General features: G+C 42.2%; 1 protein-coding gene across 5 annotated transcripts in view; it reads left to right on the top strand.

Annotated features, from left to right (window-relative positions):
• The window catches only part of WDFY3 (WD repeat and FYVE domain containing 3), a 365,507-nt gene that overhangs the window by 165,778 nt on the left and 177,809 nt on the right, over positions 1 to 21,920 (top strand). For 3 of the 5 annotated variants that reach the window (XM_040326514.1, XM_040326522.1, XM_040326505.1), the window contains exons 12-14: positions 4,183 to 4,376; positions 6,091 to 6,548; positions 18,102 to 18,185. In XM_040326514.1, the coding sequence (XP_040182448.1) occupies positions 4,183 to 4,376; positions 6,091 to 6,548; positions 18,102 to 18,185 (736 nt within the window). The remainder of the gene's footprint in view (positions 1 to 4,182; positions 4,377 to 6,090; positions 6,549 to 18,101; positions 18,186 to 21,920) is intronic. The other 2 variants (XM_040326535.1, XM_040326529.1) reach the window with 1 other exon arrangement.

Here is a 21,920-nt window from a genome sequence, read left to right as displayed (position 1 = left end):
CAGGTTCCACATCTCCTATGCTGAACGCCGAAAGCCGCCTGAAAAAAAGGTCCGGGACTTGTTTTCAGGCGGCAGGCTTACGGCGTTCGGCGTGGCTCTGTTCACACCTAGGCGTATATACACCTGAAGCGTGACGCCCTTAAGATGCTGGAGGGATGATTTTACATTGCCCTCTATGGAGATGGTTCACATCTCCATGCCGAACGCCGTACGCCTGCCGCCTAAAAACAAGTCCCGGACCTTTTTTTCAGGCGGCGTTCGGCATAGGAGATGTGGAACCTGGGGGTAAGCTGCATTCACAATCGCGGCGTTTTGTCGCCGCAAATCGCAGTACAAAATGCTGCAATTTGTCGCCGCAACTCGCGGGACAAAAAAATGCCGCGATTAGGTACGCCAAGGTGTGAATGCAGCCTTAGTGAACTGCATGAAAAATGCTTCCTCAAATTAGAGGATAGAAAAACAACCCAAAATATAAGTTGTTGCCAATGGTGACCAATCATAATTGCCAAAAGCAAGCAATAAAATGTAAAATTAAATTTTATGGAAAAATTAAGCATTAGCTGTAGGCGTATTTACCGTTCTGATGGATTCACCCCAGAACAGCTGGTCTAGCTGTACTTTTGTATTGCTGGCATCAGAATTATTCTAGGATGTTTGTTCCTTTTTTATTTATTTTTTGTTATAATGTATTCTTTTTCATCTATTGAACTATGATGTTTCCAGAATAAATTTGTAACTTTTTTCAGCATTTGTGGTACTAGATTGTTTGTTGATTGCTATACCCTGGCATTGTTTGTGATTTGTGTGCATGCTTTTGGACACAGAGGTGGGATTCAACTGAGAACCAAGCTTGATCGTCAGACGTATTGACAGGAAGTTGCCAACAGCAGTGGATTAATCTGAGCCTCGGTTCATGTCTCAGACGTAAAATGCTTCACAGCAACTCAAGACTAGTTATACTGCAGTTATGAGCAGCAAGAAGTACATCACCTCGAATGAGATTTAGTGAAGGTTTGCTTGAAAAAAAGACTTGCTAAGGCAATGTCAAAATTTTATTAATTCTGTACAACAAATAACTCACAGTGGCCCTACCCCTATTGGCGATTAAAAAAAAATCATATGTACATTTTACATTACTGTAACATTTACTACTGACACCTGTGAACGATTAAAAAAAAAGACCCATTTGTGAATAAGCTTGTTTTTTTGCTTATTTTATACTCCCAAAACAAGGCTACTAAAATAAACTTGTGTTCGTATCCTGGTACTACATTTCTTAGGCCTCTTGTACACGATACTCCTCTTTGAGCATCCACTTTTTCAGATGTAATTTCAGAACTTTTTTTTTGTATTAATTTGTGTGCATTTTTGCAATTATGCGTTCGTGCATTTTCGCACAAACTTGTTTTCGTGTTGTACAATATGCAAATGAGCACTTTGGTGCCTTTTCTTTGCATTTGCTTCTCCCTGCTCTAGAGAGTGGTGTGTTAAGCCAGCTTCAGCACTTTCCAGTGGCTAATTTTCCTTGCAGTTGGAAAATATTAATATTTGTTGTTTAGAATAACTGTATTTGCACTCATGAGGTGTAAATTACTGACCAAAAATTCATATTGTCCTATTTGTTTTAATCTTTTTTATATTTTTTTGTTACTGAAGAATGCACCTTGTTTATGTATTGGTGTGTATAAGCACATTGCAAATAATGGGTTGTATTTGAGCTCAGTAAAAAAAAAAAAAAGATTTACTGAGCTTTTTCAAGCTGCAGTGTGCAAGAGGCCTTATACTTATTACCCCTCTACCCATTCGACTTCACTATTGCAGCATTGACAAAACAAATCCAAATATAATGAACAGGAACATCGCTATTTATCGAAATGTCTACAGTGCCCTATTCCCCAACATCAATCGAGTTATACTGGATCACTATATATTGTACCATCGAGTGTCCAAAAAAATGTTTTAATACATTTTTTTTTTTTATTGAATTTTCATAGAATAAGTAGGTGATAAAAAAAAACAGAGCCTTGGGGCATACCCCAGCTTGAAAAGACAACAACAATAGAACTCTAGACACTAAATCCATGTCTGCTCCGCACAGTATACAACATATATAACCTTATTGAAACTCAAGTAAACCATCTGCAAGGTGCTCGTCAAGAGAGAAAATGGCAGTTGGAAAAAGGCACTCCTATCCTAGCACCCACCCTTGCAACAGATAAATGAGACATATAAAAAAATCACGACCTAGTACCAAAAGGGCTCAGCTACCAAAAAAAATTAAAAATCGAAAAAAAAAAACTGAGAATTACTATGCTTTTAGTGAATGGGGAATCAAACCCTAGGTCCTATACTTTTGATACATTTTTGGGGGCACCCACGAGACAGGTAGGCAGCCTTGTAAAGGGACATAACAGTATTAATCAAAGACTTCCAGAAATTCAAAGTGGGGGACTCCTTTTTAAGGTGATCGCCTTCCGACATTGAATGACATTGAATAACAAACTTGCAGGGGGGGGCCTAAGCACCCAATGAAATGTCAGGGGACCCACTTAGCCAAATAGACAGGTCTATTCGCAGAGGAACTACTATAGTAGTCAAGTGGGCAATAAAATAAGTCTGAAATTGACAGTCACTCGCACACCTCCAGCATTGGGGAGAAACCTCTGGATAAATTCTATGCAACCTTAGAGGTGTCAGGATAATCCCGTGCAGCAGTTAAAATTGGATCAATCTATCTCTACTAGCGACTAACTGTGAAAAGGGGTAATCCCACCTATCTTCCAAGTCTTCATCAATATCAGGAGCGTCCGTCTGCCTTTTGGATGGAAGACTCTCCATGCCAGTTTGAACAGAAGGCACGAGAGCCTTATAAATTGTAGATAATTTGGACAAGGAATCATCGCAGATCAAGCTTTCCAAATTAGAAAGTGTGAGATCCAGTTGTGAAGCGCCAAATTGAGAATGATGGGCATGGCAGAGCTGCAAATATTGGAAGAAAATTGAATTAGTAAGTCCAAATCTGTGTTTTATCAAAAGTTAACAATGTGCCTATAATCACCGTATTTATCGGCGTATAACATGCGCCGGCATATAACACGCACCCCAATTTTAAGAGGGAATTTTCAGGAAAAACTAATTTTTTAAATATACAACTTTGAAGCAATCTAAGGATCAGTGCCCATGAATCTGCAGCCTGATTAAAGAAGAAGTAAACTCTCTCCTTATGAAGCCGTTTTTAAATAAGCTAGTATGGCAATGTATTCTAACACATTCCACATTTATAATAACCACCTCTTACGGTTTTTCAGCCGTTTAAAAAACATCTTCTTCCTGAGAAAAGGCAGCGCCATTTTAACTGTTGTCATCTATCATTTTACTTCCGCCCTTCCTGCGAGAAGGCTCTGTAATCTCGCGCATGTACATTGGTGATCTTAGCCAAGCCTCACTCTAGTTTCCTGATCACCTAGACCACCATGCCCCACTGCAGTGTGTCGTTATTTTGATAGACGCTGCGATGTCCCGATGTTTACACCCCCTGTGACGTGTAAGGTCACATGGGGTGCATGAGAAAATGTTGACTGAGACCAATATCGCGGGATCTCAGCACTGTGACGGAGGCGGGACTGTGTGTGTGTGTGTGTGTGTGTGACGCGAGAGCCGAGTGGAGAGGAGATGACGGCTCTGTTATTTCCAGCGGGCGCTCGTCCCCCTCCTTCCCCTCTCCGAGGTATTTCCCCCTGATTTTATGGGGAAAAAAGTACGTTATACGCCGATAAATACAGTATATCTGACTGTTAAACTATTAAGTATATGGCTCTGCTGATGAACACTGCTGCTTAGGGGCAGTGTACATCTACAGGCTGAATGCTTTCATTTTTGTCAATGGAGCCTTTAGCCTGCATGTAGTCACTATGTTAGAGCTTGTATTGCAGTAATATTGGTATTCAGAGTTCATATGATTTAGGCTTGAATCTGAGGAACAGCAGTAATTTTTATTCATCATTGCACAATAGAGCTACCGTAAGTTTTCACTCAGAATATTGTTGTATTAATTTGCACAGATTAGGATAATTTTCAGTGCATGGAGGATCTCTGCAAAACCCATGGAGCCTTTTTTTTATTTGAAATGAGAAAACTTTAGACATTTTTTTAATGCTTTTGTATGTGGATTGCCTTACATAGGTGTCTTCAGAGAATTTGGAGGTGCAAGATGTGTCCACAACATAGTCAAGTACCCTCAATGTCGGGAGCATGCCCTCATGGTGATCCAGCAATTAATGTTATCCCCAAGTGGAGATGATGACATGGGGACCCTTTTAGGACTAATGCACTCTGCTCCATCAACGGAGCTTCAGCTCAAGACGGACATTCTGCGGGTGAGTTAGTATCCTACTATGATAAATATCTGGTGTTTTTTTGTACTTTATTTGCTGCATGATCAAATTATGTAGTTAAAATGACAGACAATACCAATTGTAACAGATTGCCGCCTCACCACCTGTTAAAACACTCCGGTTGCTTTTCAGAGGCGCAGCAGTGCCTGCTGCACTTGTACATGAGTCCTTAGTTGCCTTCAGCAGCGACACCCTTAGGACTCAATCAGATGTAAAGTTGGGGGGAGGTTTAGTCCCAGTTTTACCCCTTCCAATCCATACCCCCATTTGGTGTACACATGCCGCAGCAGGAATTAGGCCCCTTGTTGCTTTTGGTGGGTGCAACCGTCTGCCAATCGCAACCCATTCGAGTAAATGGGGCCACTCTGCAAGTGCCCCACTACTTCATGCTTATGGTCCAAGTAGAAGAAAACACAACACTGCTATTATGCCAAGTGTATTGGTTTACATTGACCTGAAGATCTCTTATTACCTGCTGCTGGCACCACTCTGGAGACCACTAGCAAGGATAAGAGGTGGAGTTGATATTGCTCCGCATGGGAGGCATCGATGTATGTGGCTCTTGCTTTTTACCACAGCTCCAACATTACAAGTAGTCCCTCTGCATTGCACTCTGTTTAATTTTCTGGAATGGCGGGTCAGCAAGCCCAAACCGCGATCTACAGGGTGCTGACCCCTGTCTTCTAGGAACAAGTAGAAATGTTAATTGTGCTTAAGATAAGTATGAGAAACCCTTCCTTTAAAGTGGATGTAAACCCACTCTCATCCTTTCTAAACTACTGCCATAGTGCTGATCTATAAGGATATACATGCCTCCTGCATGTATCCTTACCTGTCAAATGTCTCCCCTCTGTCTGTTATAAGAACTGAAAAACTGCAGATTCTGTGGGTGGGTCTGATGTCTGGAGCTCGGGGGGGGGGGGGATCATGATGTCAGTAGACTCCCTGCCCACCTCTACACTCCCCTTACACTAAACTCTGCTATGATCACTAACATCCAGTCAAAATCCAGAGAAGTAACCACATGACTTCAGAAAAGGAGTGGGGTGGGAATTAAAAAATAATGCCTGTCTCCAAGCTAGTGCATGCGATATGTAAATAACCTGTCACTCACAGCAAGGGGGTGGAACGGACTAAGGTTTTTCTCTGTAAGTCAGTTTTTATTTCATTGAACAATAAGAGGATTGCTCAGAGCTGGATTAACTCTGTGTGGCAAGACTGGGCACAGATGAAAGAAAATCTTATACTGTACTTTGTGACAGCAAAGAATTTTATATATTTTTTTTCCGGGTTTACATCCACTTTAATCATGGATCTGTACTTTCGGCACCAGTGGGGGGTCAGCTCTGACATTGGAAAGCAAAGCGATGACTCTACCAAGATTGCTGGCTGCATATGTAGAAGGGGTGAAACATCTCATGGTAAATCAGAAATGGGGAAAATATCAGCTGCACAGCGTTCACAGTTCAGGTCCTCCTTATTACCCTGAAAAATGTCAGCAAATATTATGGATTTAGTAAGCAATTTCCCCCTTTAAATATTTTGATGTTAACCTTTGTTCTCTGTTGGCTGCATTAACTGTTCTTATTAGAAGGCAGCAAAAAAAAATTGGAATTGTTGTATATCTATGTAAGATTTGTTTACTTAGTATGCGAGTGGTCTATCTTACTGAATGTTGGTTACTTCTGGTTTGTAGGCCCTTTTAATAGTTTTGAGAGAGAGTCACCGGACAAGGACCGTTTTCAGGAAAGTTGGAGGTTTTGTATACGTCACTTCCCTGTTGGTCGCAATGGAGAAATCTTTGAGTTGTCCACCAAGGAACGGATGGGAAAAAGTGAACCAGAACCAGGTCTTTGAACTTTTGCACACCGTTTTCTGCACATTGACAGCAGCCATGCGGTATGAGCCTGCAAACTCTCATTTCTTTAAAACTGAGATCCAGTATGAAAAACTAGCGGATGCCATTCGGCTGCTAGGCTGCTTTGCAGAATCACGGAAAATCAAACCGTCAAATGTCTTTCCTTCCAATAATCAGCCATTTCAGAGACTGCTAGAAGAGGACCTGGTGCACTTGGACTCTGTGTGCCCCGTTCTGAGGCACTGCAGCAAACTCTTTGTATATCTCTATAAAGTCACCACAGACTCCTTTGACAGGTATGTTAACTTTTTACATCTTTGTGTCTGTGTTGTGTATCAGTGTTGTTACTATTCTGAACTACAATACTGTAAAGAGATGCAGGATGGGGGTCACGATTAATTATATTAAAGGAATCTTGTATTGAGCGAAGCTGCGATTTAAGAAACTTCTTCTGAAATTGCTAGGGCATTGAAAATGGATCGTGGATGGGTATTCAAGCAAGACAATGACCCAAAACACACGGCCAAGGCAACAAAGATGGGGCACATTAAGGTCCTGGAGTGGCCTAGCCAGTCTCCAGACCTTAATCCCTTAGAAAATATGTGGAGGGAGCTGAAGGTTCGAGTTGCCAAACGTCGGCCTCGAAACCTTAATGACTTGGAGAGGATCTGCAAAGAGGAGTGGGACAAAATTCCTCCTGAGATGTAGTTGGCCACCAGGTTTGCACACAAACATCTGACCTCCTGTGATCGCCAACAAGGGTTTTGCCACCAAGTACTAAGTCATGTTTTGCGAAAGGGTCAAATACTTATTTCAATCATTAAAATGCAAATACATTTTCTGGATTTTGTTGTTCTGTCTCTCACTGTTAAAATAAACCCTACAATTTAAATTATAGACTGACCATTTATTTGTCAGTGGACAAATGTACAAAATCGGCAGGGGATCAAATACTTTTTTCCCTCACTGTAATATGTCTCTTCTGCATTTAAAATCCTGCCTGTTTGCCATTTGTTTTAAAGGAGTTGTAAAGGAAAAAGTTTTTCCACCTTAATGCATTCTATGCATTAAGGTGAAAAAACTCCAGAGTATACCGGCCCCCCGTTATACTTACTTAACCCCTCGAAAGTCCCGCGCTTGGTCCCGACATACTCTTCTCCGCTCAGCCTGGCCGCTGATTGGCTAGAGGGGATGGATTGAAAACGGCGCAGCCATTGGCTGGCGCTGCTGTCAATCACATCCAGTGACGCGGCGTGCCGAGGGGCGGGGCCGAGTGATACAGTGAGTGGCTATGGCCACTCGCTGTATTACGGGAGCGCGCCCGCAAGGACTACACACAATGTGAGCTCTCTCGCATGATTGTGTGTAGTTCTTTTGGGGAGGACCAGAGACAGCCGCCGAGGGGCCCCAGAAGACGTGGATCGGGGCCACTCTGTGCAAAATGAGCTGCCCAGTGGAGGTAAGTATAACATGTTTGTTATTTAAAAGAAAAAAAAAATTGGTTTACAACCCCTTTTAAGGTTCACTGTGAATAGTGTTTTTGTACCCTATGCCCTCTAGTGATATTCCCATAGTAATGAATAGAAAAATATTTCAATTTTGAAATTACTTCTCCACCAGTAAGAAAGATCAGTTGATCAAAAAAAAACTGTACCTCCAACCTGCCTAGTGCATCAACAGGGGTTTACTGAGTAGATGTGCTGGGCATACTGGAAGTGTGGCACAATATTTTATATGTATGTGTGTGTGTATATATATATATATATATATATATATATATATATATATATACATACATACATACACACACACACACACACACACACACACACACACACACACACACACACACACACACACACACACACACACACACAGATATATATATATAGATATATATATATATATATATATATATATATAATTTTGTGTGTGTGTATCTTTATCAAATTCAATAATAGAATTGTCAGTTCTCAAATTGATTCCATTTTTTCACAGGTGCTACTCCAGAAAAAAAAATCTCGCTTTACTTTATATTGCATTTATTATAATGCCTCTTCCACTGGGTTTTTTTAGTTAATCAAGGAATAAATGCAGCATTTAAACTATGACTATGCTTTGTTAGTTTAATTTATATTTTCCATTTCTTTGGGTTCTATTGACTTTAAAATATATATTTTCCTTTTTGAAAGACTAACGATCTAGCATCTTCATTTAAGCATACATAAATAGGTGCTGATCCTTGGGAGGTTAGGCTAAGCTGACTTCTGCATTGGTGCATGTAATACAGAAATCTAATTGACTGCACTGACTGTGGACAAATACTACTCTTGGTAGAAATCATTGCATAGCTTGTATTTAGGTTGATGAAGATGTGGGAGATTGTATTTGTAATGGCAAATAGAAAGCTTTTCTCCTGCAAGAGTAGTGCTGCTAAAAGTCAAGGAATGTAGAAGCATACAAGTAATTATTGGAGGAGTGTTGATGCGCAACATAATGAATTACATAGAACTGTTTTTTTTTAACCGTTGATTTATTTTCTGCATACATTGTTTTATAAGAATTATAATAGGTGACCTTTTAAAATGCAAAATATGAATCTCATAAAAGAGTGAATGTGATCTAGCCTAGGCTATTGTTCTAAATACTAGTAGTCTAGAATTTTAAATAATCATAATAGGATTTCCCTGGCCTAAAATTTCTATCTATTCCTGGGTAGGTATTTTATGTGGAACAATGGCAGAATAAAAAAATTACATATGCTGCAGTCTGTCAATTGCTTTTTGTTTGTTTTTTTAGTTCTCTCACCCCATCTCCTCCCCCTGCCTGCGGTAACGATTTATTATTTATTCCTGCCCAAAGGTAATGAGGCCTGGTTCACACCTATGCATTTTTTTTGTGCAGAAACGCACTACAGTCCATTTAACATGGTTTCCTATGGGTCATGTTCACATCTATGCATTTTATGGTTTTTGGTTTCATAGGGCCATATTCTCAAAGAATTTACGCCGGCGTATCAGCAGATACGCCGACGTAAGTCCGATTCTAAGGCCGTCCTATCTTTAAGTGTATTCTCAAACTGAGATACACTTAAACATACCTAAGATACGACGGCCTGCGCCGTTGTATCTTAGGCTGCAATATCTACGCTGACCGCTAGGTGGCGTTTCCTTTGCGCTCAGCGTAGAATATGCAAATGACTAGTCACGCCGATTCTCTAACGTACGCTTGCCCGTCGTAGTGATTTTACGTCGTTTCCGTAAGCGATATGCGGCGTAAAGATAAACATGCCCCCTAGGTGGCGTACTCAATGTTAAGTATGGCCGTCGTTCCCGCGTCGAAATTTGAAAATTTAACGTCGTTTGCGTAAGTCGTCCGTGAATGGCGATGGACGCCATTTACGTTACCGTCAAAACAAATGACGTCCGTGAGACGTCATTTAGCGCAATGCACGTCGGGTAATTTACCTGACGGAGCATGCGCATTACGATCGGCGCGGGAGCGCGCCTAATTTAAATGATCCACACCCCCTACCAGGATCAATTGAATTAGGAGTGCTTGCGCGGGTGGACTTTACGCTACGCCGCCGCAAGTTTACAGGTAAGTGGTTTGGGAATCAGGCACTTGCCAGTTAAACTCGCGGCGGAGTAATGTAAAGGACATACGTTACGCCGCCGGAGATCTCTAAGAATATGGCCCATAGACATCAATGGATCAAAAACGTGTGTTGCAAAGTGCGACTGGAAAATGCAAACTGCAACCTGCATAGGTGTGAACCAGGCCTAAAGCCATGTTATGGAGAATGGATAACTGAGAAAAACAAATTTACAGTACTATGTTGATGCTTTTGACAGATTGCATCATGCATGTCCTTTTTGGTTTTGCCCTTTGGTTTTGCCCATAGTTCTAATTTAAAGATGATGTTGTATAATGTGTGATACGGTATCTGACACTCATTTGTAGCCCTAGGAGTAGATATTGAGGGCTGCATTTCAGTTGGCAGTTCAGTGAGTTTAAAGTGATTGTAAGGCCGGGTTCACACCTATGCGAATTGGGTGCGGCTTAAAACAGGGCTGTGGAATCGGTAGATAAATGTTCCGACTCCTCCGTTTTTTGTACTTCCTACTCCTCTGTATTAATATGCAAATGTCTTTTATACATTCCTTAAAGGAAAGAAAGGCAACATACATGTCATTACCACAGGAGTTTTTATAGCCTTAGCTGAATGACAGCAGTTTTTCCCAATGGTTTACAGCTTCAGTCTTGAACTATTGACCCTCCATTCCCTTCACTTATACAAGTGTCTCTAGTCCTGCAAAAAACATATTTACTTAATCCCTTATCAGTGAGAGGCTAGGTTACCCATGGGCGCTGCGTTCCCTGTAACAGCAGGACACAACACTATGGAAAGTATAAGTATTGCCGCTCCTAATTGTGCGTTGCGTGCCATATAGTGAAGCCCATGAAAAGCATGCTTCTTCACGGTCACTTAACGTGTTCGTTTTGCGGTTGCGTAAGGCACTGCATGCATTGGTCTTTATTCTTACAGTAGAGAAGTCATTAATTATAACTTTTTGTGAATTGGGACATTTAAACTTGCTTTTTTAATTCCAATCTAAATTTAGTAGGAGTCGGAGTCGGTGCATTGTTTGCCGACTACAGGTACCCAAAATCTCCTCCGACTCCACAGCACTGGCTTAAAACGCATCCAATTCGCATATCATTAGAAAATACATTCATTTTTATGAGAATCGTTCACATATGTGCGATGCATTTACACCGTGCAGTGCCGAAAAAACATGTGCCTTCTCTAGGCATTGCGGTGCGGCTCAGGTGCGAATTCGGGTCCATTATGTTCTATGGGCACGCATCTGATTCGCAGATGTGTTCAGTTCTCAACAGAATTTCTCTCCTTCTCCTCAATACACTTCCCCCCTCCCCCTCCTCTCTCCCAGGTCACCAAATTCGCAGCTAAAACGGAGATGATCTGCTGAACAGCTCTCCTATCTTTTTGCAGAGATAAGAGAGCTGAAATTCGCACCGCACAAGTGTGAACCCAGCCTAAAGTTTTTTTTTTTTTAAATAACAAACATGTTATACTTAACTCCTCTGTGCAAGCGTTTTGCACAGAGTGGGCCAATATTCCTGTTCTGGGATCCCTAAACGGCACTTCTGGCTCCTCTACTTCTCGAGTGCCCCCATTGAGAGCCACATTTCATGGGGGCACTCCTGCAGGCGCGCTCCCAAGTCCTGCTGCTTCCATTGACAGACAGCAGGATCTTGGCCCCGGCTCCTGTGTCACTGGATTTAATTGATGGCAGCAGGAGCCAATAGCTCCTGCTGCAACTCATCTATCCAATGAGGACCCGAGGCAATGGCTGGAGCTGCTGTGCTTATCCCCATCAGTTGATCGACTTGGGTACAACCAGTATGTCAAGTTTTTATCATTAAAAGCGGCTATAGCCGCTAGCAGCTATCGCTGTTCTTCCAGCAGGGATGGCTCTGTGCACCACTATCCCACCCCCTTGTGGTTGCAGGAAAGAAAATCGCATAATATATAGTCTGCTTTAGTTTTAGGTGGGCTTTATGGAAATTTTACAATTCTACAAATCTGTTTGTGACATTTTTTAATCTTCTTTAAAAGTGCTTCTTGAAACATCGTGAGCTGGAGCTTGTCTACTTAATTTATCCTCCTGAAGTAGAAAAAGGCCTGTCATGGTTATGGTCAGGTGGTGTCTGCAAAGTAACACTGCCGGGCATGTTTTCTTTCATTTGTCACATCTTATTGAGGTGCTGGAAATACTGTTCCTGGCAGAGAAGCCAAAAGAGGAAAAGGTTCTAGATGTTATGTAATCAGTTGCACATCTTGTTGGTGTCAATGGATCCATAGATAAAGGACAACAATACAAATGCTGTAGTTTTAGCCAGCTTCCTTATAACAATGGTTAAAGGCAATGCCATGTACCATAATGTTAACTAATGGGTTTTGAGTTTACAGTTGAGTTATAGACTTTCTGGGATATGTTACATTGGACAGCAAAGTAGATAAAACATTACTGTACCTGTTGGAAAATTGACAAATGTAACGTTCTACTATAGGAAAACTGTCTAGAAATGCACACCTAACACCACTGAAAGTGGAAGAGGCTACAGTAAGGCCCCTTTCACACGTGCGGACCGTATGTCCGCTTTTTCATCCATCCGTTTGTGGATGAAAAATGGACATACATTGGTCCCTATGAGATCGCGGATGTCAGCGGATGAACATCCGCTGACACCTGATCTCGTCCGCCTCCGCAAAGATCCGATTTTGCAGACGGAAGAAAACCCTATTTTTTCCTTCAGTCTGTGGATCGGATCGGATAAACACAGGCATACGGTCCATAGGGGAGAGCGAAGAAAAGACAGGGTGGTCCCTGCACAGTGTGTGGGGACCGCCCTGTCATTCTCCAGTTCAGCGGGGATCAACTGAGCGATCCCCGCCGAGCAAACGGAGCATACGGAGGCGGATCATTACTGATCCGCCCTCTCCCCTCCTCCCATCTATCCTGTATACCCTGTGTAAAAAGGTCTGTATCCGCATTTTTTTTATTGTCAAATAACTGTTTATTAAGCATTTGGCATTTTAAACAGTTTCTAGAAATGGGCTACAAATGTACAAATCGTATAGTCATACATGAAAAGACTAAAACAACAAAGATAGGCAATCCTATGATAAAGCCAGCCATAGAAGGAGCAATTTTCTTTCCTGCAACACTGGGTGAATCCCTCCCACATTGGGGGGGGGGGGGGCTGGGTACTAGCAATAATTGCATGTAAAATCCCATAGATTGGTAGATTGGGTTGTGCCCAAGTTGGTTGATCGATCAACTTGGGTACATTCATCCTTCCCATGGTTCGAACCTTGGCCAGTCCCTTTGGCAAAATGCAGGTAAACTGCAGTGCATCAGTGTTAAAACATGTGCAGGAATTGATCCTCTCTATTCCCCCCCCCTGCAACCACTGAACACCATCTTCTCCTCCTTTCCCTCCCACTGGAATTATGCGGCTGTAGGAGGAAAATGTTCATTATGCTATTTGGAATTAACCACTTGCCAACTGCCTAACTGTAAATATACGTTAAAATAAAACAAAAAAAACGCGCTGCCACAACACAGTCCTCAGGCAGCGGCTAGCGTGTGATAACAGAAAAAATTACAATATAGAAAAGCCGCGCCCAAAATTAAAACAAATTATTTTGTAACATTAAAAAAGTCTATAAAAGATGAGAGGAGTAATGAATTCCGAGCAGCATCAGACAAATAATTCAGGTGAAAGGATCCAAGGCTGATTTGCATGTAGGGACAATAGCTGGTCAAATTTTCAATGCACCAGGTGACATGCATGCAGTCTGTGTTGTCCCACCACCAGAGACATATAGCAGCTTACCAGATGGCAAGCCTTTGATGCAATTGGCTATAGCCCAGCCACGGCCTTTCAATCCCCTGGACTAGGACACTCCGAAGTTATCAACCAGATCGCAGCCTCAAATGAAAAATGATGAGTGATTGCGGTTTGAGACGCAAACACAACCCGTCGGCAGAGCAGCGGCAATTAAGTGGTCCAAATTGCATGTATCAGGAAATAGAGAGGGACGCAATAGCGTGATACCGTAAGGTATAACAAATTTATTAAAACGATAGTGTACTTACACTTAAGAAGATAAAAAACAGCATGTAGCAAACAGATAAAAGCCGGCCGGCTTAAGGAGCCCTCCTCCTAGGCGTGGTGACGTCACTGACGCTGCCTCCAGACGCGTTTCGTCCTATTGGACGTTATCAATGGGGGTCAATAGGACGAAACGCGTCTGGAGGCAGCGTCAGTGACGTCACCACGCCTAGGAGGAGGGCTCCTTAAGCCGGCCGGCTTTTATCTGTTTGCTACATGCTGTTTTTTATCTTCTTAAGTGTAAGTACACTATCGTTTTAATAAATTTGTTATACCTTACGGTATCACGCTATTGCGTCCCTCTCTATTTCCCGATGCATGCAATTTGGACCGCTTAATTGCCGCTGCTCTGCTGACGGGTTGTGTTTGCGTCTCAAACCGCAATCACTCATCATTTTCCATTTGAGGCTGCGATCTGGTTGATAACCTCGGAGTGTCCTAGTCCAGGGGATTGAAAGGCCGTGGCTGGGCTATAGCCAATTGCATCAAAGGCTTGCCATCTGGTAAGCTGCTATATGTCTCTGGTGGTGGGACAACACAGACTGCATGCATGTCACCTGGTGCATTGAAAATTTGACCAGCTATTGTCCCTACATGCAAATCGGCCTTGGATCCTTTCACCTGAATTATTTGTCTGATGCTGCTCGGAATTCATTACTCCTCTCATCTTTTATAGACTTTTTTAATGTTACAAAATAATTTGTTTTAATTTTGGGCGCGGCTTTTCTATATTGTAAATATACGTTATTACTTTGAAGTTAAATACCAGGGTTATGGCAGCAGTGATCACTTTTTTTTTTAATAGGGACCCTCTTCCCGATGTTTCCCAAGCTTACCGGCCCCGTCGTAACCCGGGAAGCTATCCGGTGCAGCCAATCGTCGGGCAGAAAGCCGAGTGAGGGCATGATAGCCCCCACTCGGCTCTATGCCCTTGGAGGACCAGAGCGACGTCTGACATCCCTTCCACCACCCAGCCGTAAAGGGATGTGCTTTTATTTTTCCCCTCCTAAAAGATTTTTTTTTGAGATATGAAGTCTTTTTGACCCCTGATCTTTCAATAAAGCACACCTGTCATGCTTATTTCTATTACAAGGGATGTTTACATTCCTTGTAATAGTAATAAAAGTGATAAAAAAAATTATAATTGAAAGGGACAGTGTAAAATATATAAGAAAATGATATAAAAATATTAAAGCGCCCGCCGCTCCACGCTCATGCGCAGAAGCGAACGCGTACATAAGTCGTACCCACATATGTAAATGGTGGTTAAACCACATGTGGGGTATCATTGTGATCATATATATATTTTGGGTTTCTAAGTAATTTTCTAGCAAAAAATACATATTTTTCATGTAAACAATAAATGTCAGAAAAAGGCCTGGACATTAAGTGGTTAAAAATCCCAAATTCAGAGCAATTTTACTTCATTGTGGCCCACGACCGGTTACCAATTCACTAAAGTTACCCTCGCTCTTCAAAAGGTTTAGCATCCTTGGTTTAGGGCCAGGTAGAAAAGATAGTTAGAAGTTTTTTTACCTTAAAGCGGTAGTTCACCCTCCTTCACCTCATTATTCCATTACTTTCGGCATCCTAGCGCGAGCTACGGTATGCCGGTCTTAAATTTTTAATCCCCGTACTCACTGTGCTATCGATGACTGAAGAATCCGACTCCCGCGGGGAATGGGCGTGCCTATGGAGAGGGAGGATGATTGACGGCCGGCTCTGGCACGTCACGCTCCCCGAAGACAGCCGGAGTAGGTCTCGGCTATTCACAGCGCCTGCGCACAGGCTATGCGCAGGCGCCGTGAATAGCCAAGCCTATTTCGGCTATTTCCGGAGAAGCGTGACGTGCCAGGGCCGGCCGTCAATCACCTTCTCTCACCATAGGAACGCCCATTCCCCGGATTCTTCAATCATCGATAGCACAGTGAGTACGGGGATTAAAAATTTAGGACCGGCATACCGTAGCTCGCGCTACGATGCTGAAAGTAATGGTCTAATAAAAAAAAACATTTTTTTTTTTTTAACAGGGTGAACCCCCGCTTTAACTGTGAAGTAGGGCCAAAGCTCTCTTAACCCAACTGCTCCTGTGGGTCACAGGAGTGCATGTTCCTCTGCACTCCTTTGACCCATTTTCAGCTGGCAGCGAGCTAAAATCTGCTGTCGGCTGATGTCACTCAGTCGGTCCAGGCTTTGAATTAATCCCGACTTTAATGTCGGGAACTACCCAGATGCCTTGACCAGCAGCTGGCCCAGCCTCTCAGTGACCCATTTCGAGACTGGGCTAGTCTCGCCAGCTCCCAACCTCTCCACAGCCTGGCTCTCAAGAGAGCGCTGGAGGGGCAGAGCAGAGAGCTGTTGCATGAATGGCTCTCTGCTCAATGAAGAATTGAACGATTTTAGCTTTGTATGATCGCTCAGATCTCAGTCATAGAGCTGACAGGGGACAGATGCAGCATTGGATTAATGCTACATCTACCTAAGAAGTAATTATGATTGTTTATTTATTTATTTCAATTCCTATACTTCTATTTTAATGCAGAGAATGCATTAAGGTAGAACAACAATTTTAACTTTACAACCACTTTAATATGCTGGTTGCGTAAATCTTTATTTTCAGACTGATGACCTAGAAAATATATGTAGATACAATATTCTGACTTTCCTAACCTCTGTCTTAGAACAAGATAACAGCCTGTCAGACTAGTATTTTACAAAGAGGTCAGCAGTCACTGTATTTTAATTATGACGGGTTACTTTAGAGTACAGAATGTTGATGAAGGAGGATTTCCATTTTTTAAATATTGCATTAAAAACAGTTGTGTACGGTATTTTTGTATTTACGTTCTTATTTTGCAGGTATACCTGCATTTTTTTTTTAAAGTGGAACTTCACTCTCCTAACCAACATTGATTATTTTTAATCCTCATGCTGCTAGCATTAGTATATAGATAACGTACATAATTTACCTGTTTTAGGAGTCTTCAGGAGGGGAAGAGGGTTTTCCTTGCAGGTAACCATGGTTAACCGAGACAGAACAATGATTTCAAGCACCACCCTCCTTTTAAAGCTTCCAGTCTGTTATGCTAACTCAATCAGCATTGCAGAGTGATTTCCAGCCTTGTCCTCGTCAACACTGACACCTGTGTTAACGAGAGAAACACTGGCATGTCAGCTGGTCCTTTTGTGGCAGGGCTGAAATGCCATCATAAAAACTGAAGCAGCAGACTTTGCGAAGAATAATATTTGTGTCATTCTCAAAACTTTTGGCCATGGCTGTACATCACAGGTTTCCGTTTTTGTAAGAAAAGCAATTTCTCTGTGTGTGTGTTCTCAATTTTGTCTTTGTTGGACCTTTGTGTAATAAAGATATAGTCAGGCTCCGGCATAGTCTCTTTTGATATAAAATGAAAGTTGTGCAGCACTAAAACTTTAGAGGTGATCTGTTATGACATATTTTTTGCCTACCAGGAAGTGACAGTAGTAACTGGGGTAGCACTAATGCTGGGTAACCATGCAAGCTGAATTTGAAGATTTTAGTAGTCCAGAGAACAGTGATGATGTGGAAAGGGCAATAATTAATAGCAACATATCCAGTATTACAAGGTTGCTTTAGCCACTTGCTGTCCTATTAGTTAGGCTTATTAAAGAAACACATCTAGGTCACGTCGCCATTGCTATAGCTGGTTGGCGATCGGTGCTTATGTTGGACTATTCATAGCTGGTGAAGCTTTTTTCATACGTTTCTGTAGTGTTTTTCCTGTTTATGAGCAATGTCGACTGATCTTAACCACCAGGGATAGTGCTTAAATACCTCAGTGTAATTGGGACTCTGTAATATGACTTCCTATGGACATTATAAGGAAAACCTTTCTCCAAAGCCCAGCATAGAAGTCTGTGGAAGTTTAAATCCTGTGTACCACATTTAAAAATATATAAATGTGTCTGTAGTCGGTGCATGTTTTTCTTGCTTATTTTCTTGCCTAAAAAAGGTCCATCTAAAGCAGCCCTATGTTTTGATCGGCGTCTCTTGTCTGTTCTTTTATTACTAGAATTCTGTTCTTATTCTCTGCAACTAACAAATCTTTTCCCACTTGTCTTTCTAACTCTTCTGTCTTGTTCATGTCTGTCTACATCTGCAGTCGTGCAGAACAGATCCCACCTTGTTTGACAAATGAGACCACTCTCCCTTCACCTTGGGGGACTCCAGCTCTTTCCAGGAAAAGGTACTGCTTTACAAGGCTCTTATTCATCATGGTGGTTGATTAATCACTACAATAGTATTACTAGCTCTGATAGTGTTAAAGTGTATGTGACCCCCAACATTTTATATTCCTGTCTGTGTTACTGTGTACTTGAATGAAAAGGTATCCTGTTATCTTTGCATTGCTTCCTTTGTTTGTTTGAAATACCTGATGATCCTGCCAGTCCCCCTGCTTTCCTGTTTCAAACTGACAATGCTTGGCATGGAAGCACATCCATCCCAGCATGGTCAGTTTTCTTATTTTCATATTAATTGGAAGCACAACCTACCTGTATTCCAGTGGTCAGACTTGTTCTGGCAGCGTATTTGGAGCATACCCGTGTGCATGCGGCCATTCACGTGGGTGTAAAAATGTTGCTTATCCTACTACAGTAAAACCTTGGTTTGCAAGCTTAATTCGTTCCAGAAAAATGCTTGTAATCCAAAGCACTTGTATATCAAAGCATTTTTTTTACAGGGTATAAAAGAGAAGAGGCACCTCTAAGTGTAGCAATAAGTTGCTAAATGTTGTACCTTCATTAAAGCGGATGTGCCATGGGAAAAAATATTAAAAGCCAGCAGCTACAAATACTGCAGCTGCTGACTTTTAATATTAGGACACTTACCTGTCCTGGAGTCCAGCGCCGATCGCAGCAGAGGACGAGCGATCGCTCGTCTCTCTGCTGCTCCCCCCGCCATCCACGCTGAGGGAACCAGGAAGTGAAGCGCTGCGGCTTCACTGCCTGGTTCCCTACGGCGCATGCGCGAGTCGCGCCGCGCCCGCCGATTGGCTCCCGCTGTGTGCTGGGAGCCGAGTGTTCCCAGCACACAACAGGGGGGCGACGGGATGTGACGGAATGCCCGTCTTTTGCCCGTGAATGCCGGGCCGGAAGTGGGTACAAATACCTGTCTTTAGACAGGTATCTGCACCCCCCTCCCCCCTGAAAGGTGTCAAATGTGACACCGGAGGGGGGAGGGTTCCGATCAGCGGGACTCCACTTTTGGGTGGAGAACCGCTTTAAATGTAATCGTATTGCTACACTTAGCGGCACCTCTCTTCTTTTTTATACTCGGTTGTGACAACATAATGCTACTCTTATATCAAGACATCGCTTGTATATAAAATGTATTAAAACATTTGCTTGTCTTGCAAAACGCTCTCAAACAAAGTTACTCTGAAACCAAGGTTTTACTGTACAAATGTTTCAGCTTTTATAATAAGCATTAATTTTATTTATTTTTTTCATTACCTGCATCTGACATATATGCATGTCCTCAGATGCAGATTTTGTGTCACAGATCAAAACGCAGTTCATTTTTACACCACAGTGTGAACGCTTTCTTTGAAAACAATGTGGCTGTATTCAAATCTGTAAATTAAAAAACATTTGTAAATGCGTTTTTTTTTACAGCCTTATGAAAGAAGCCTAAATGTGGTCATGCACATGCAGGAGTTTGAGTGTATTTTAAGCACTTCTGTACAAGCGTATGCATTGTTAGTGTGTGCATAAGCATTGTTGTTGCCACACAAATTGGAAGTGTGTAATTATTACTGCACATGCAGTTGTGCTCAAAAGTTTGCATACCCTTAAAGAATTGGTAATATACAGTATGTACCATTTTTTTTAAGAAAACTAGAGTGCTGCAGAGCACACTCCTTTTTAATTTTTAGGCTTCATTTCCATGGACGTTTTTACAGCCCCTTTTTTTAGCCTTTTTTACAGCTTGAAAACGCCTGTCCATGTTCTTTTTTTTTTGAGCTGGAGCGGTAGTGTTTTTTGCGTGTTTTTGAGCGTTTTTTAACGTCTGGCGTTTTTACAGCTCTAACACTGGAGCTTCAGAACGCACTGGTCCTGGTTTTTTTGCAGCTTAAAAACGGCTCAGCCATCTACAGCTCAAAAACGTCATGGTGGGCATGAGGCCATAGACTAACAAAAAATGCTCAGAAAAGTGGCTGTAAAAACTTCCAAAAACGTCCATGGAAATGAAGCCTAAATCTTATGGGATTCATATTCTGTAACCGTAGGTCATAACAGAATGGCAATATCATAAAACAAAACATGGCAACAAGTAAACAAATGAAATGACCCCTGTTCAGAAGTCTGCATACCCTTAGGGCCAGATTCACAAAAGAGATACGACGGCGTATCTCCTGATTCGCCGTCGTATCTCTGTTTTAGGGTCTTCCTAACTATGCGACTGATTCATAGAATCAGTTACGCATAGTTGGCCCTAAGATCCGACAGGTGTAATTGAATTACACTGTCGGATCTTAGGATGCAATACCTCGGCCGCCGCTGGGGGGAGTTTGCGTTGTAAACCAGCGTCGGGTATGCAAATTAGTAGTTACGGCGATCCACAACGGTTTTTCGCGTTCGTTACGTCGCTGCTAGTCTAGTTTCCCGTCGCAAAGTTAGTAGTCGTTTTGGCTGCCCTAACTTTACACAGCCCACGTATGTGCTGTATAAAGTATGGCCGTCGTTCCCGCGTCAAAATTTTAAAAAAAAATTCTTGAGTAAGACGTCCGGGAATACGAAAGTACGCTATGCACCTCGCCGTTCGAAAAAATGACGTCACTTTGCGCAAAGCACGGCGGGAATTTCAAAACGGAGCATGCGCAGTAGGTCCGGCGTGGGAGCGCGCCTAATTTAAATGGCACACACCCCTTTGAATTACGCGGCTTACGCCGGAGGCCTCCGGCGTAAGTTTTCATGCAAGTGTTTGGTGAATCAGGCACTTGCGATGAAGATACGTTACGCCGCCGCAGTTCTATGTGAATCTGGCCCTTAGTTCTTAATACTGTGCTTTGCCCCCTTTAGCATCAATGTCAGTGTGCAGTCTTTTGTAATAGTTGTCTGAGGCCCCAAATTCTTGCAGGTGGTATAACTGCCCATTTGTCTTGCCAAAATGCCTCCAGGTCATGCAAAGTCTTTGGTCATCTTACATGAACCGCACTTGTGAGATCTCCCCGGAGTGGCTCGATGATATTAAGGTCAAGAGAATGTAATTGACACTCCAGAATAGTAACCAGGCTTTTTTGTGGCATTGGCGCAGTAAAAGCTTCTTTCTGGCAACTGGACCATGCAGCTCATTTTTCTTCAAGTACCATATTGTGCTCCTTGAAACAACCACACCGTCTTTTTCCAGAGCAGGTTGTATTTCTCCTGAGGTTACCTGTGAGTTTTTTTCTTTGTATCCAGAACAAATCTTCTGGCAGTTGTGGCTGCAATCTTTCTTGGTCTATCAGACCTTGTCTTGGTATTGAGAGATCACCGGATTTTCCACTTCTTAATAAGTGATTGAAAAGTACTGACTTGCATACTCAAGGCTTTGGATACACCTTTCTATATTTATACAATTCCATTACCTTGTTATGTAAGAGGAGGGTTTTGAAAGACCAAGTTGAAAGCTTAAGCCAGCCATACATCGATCAAATTTCAATCCATGTATTGGCATGGTGCTTGTACAGAAGGGTATCCACCAATTGACTTCTGTGCAACCATCCTGTTGTAAAATTTCTGCATAATCGGCACAATAGCTGGCAGTGCTGATCAGTATATTCTTACGGTGGGGAAGTTCCCCCCGCTGTCAAAATATAAATGCTCAGCGAGAGTGATTCCCCCATTGACCTTGAATGTGTGGCTCACAAAATCGGGTCATCACTCTTTTTCATTCAACCCTCTGGTTGAACATAAAAAAATTATAATTTATGGGCCGC

The sequence above is a fragment of the Rana temporaria genome, chromosome 1 (genome assembly GCF_905171775.1).
Source record: "Rana temporaria chromosome 1, aRanTem1.1, whole genome shotgun sequence".
Lineage (NCBI taxonomy): Eukaryota > Metazoa > Chordata > Amphibia > Anura > Ranidae > Rana > Rana temporaria.
The sequence above is the reverse complement of the archived record's forward strand: the minus strand, read 5'-3'. Positions and strand labels throughout refer to the sequence as shown.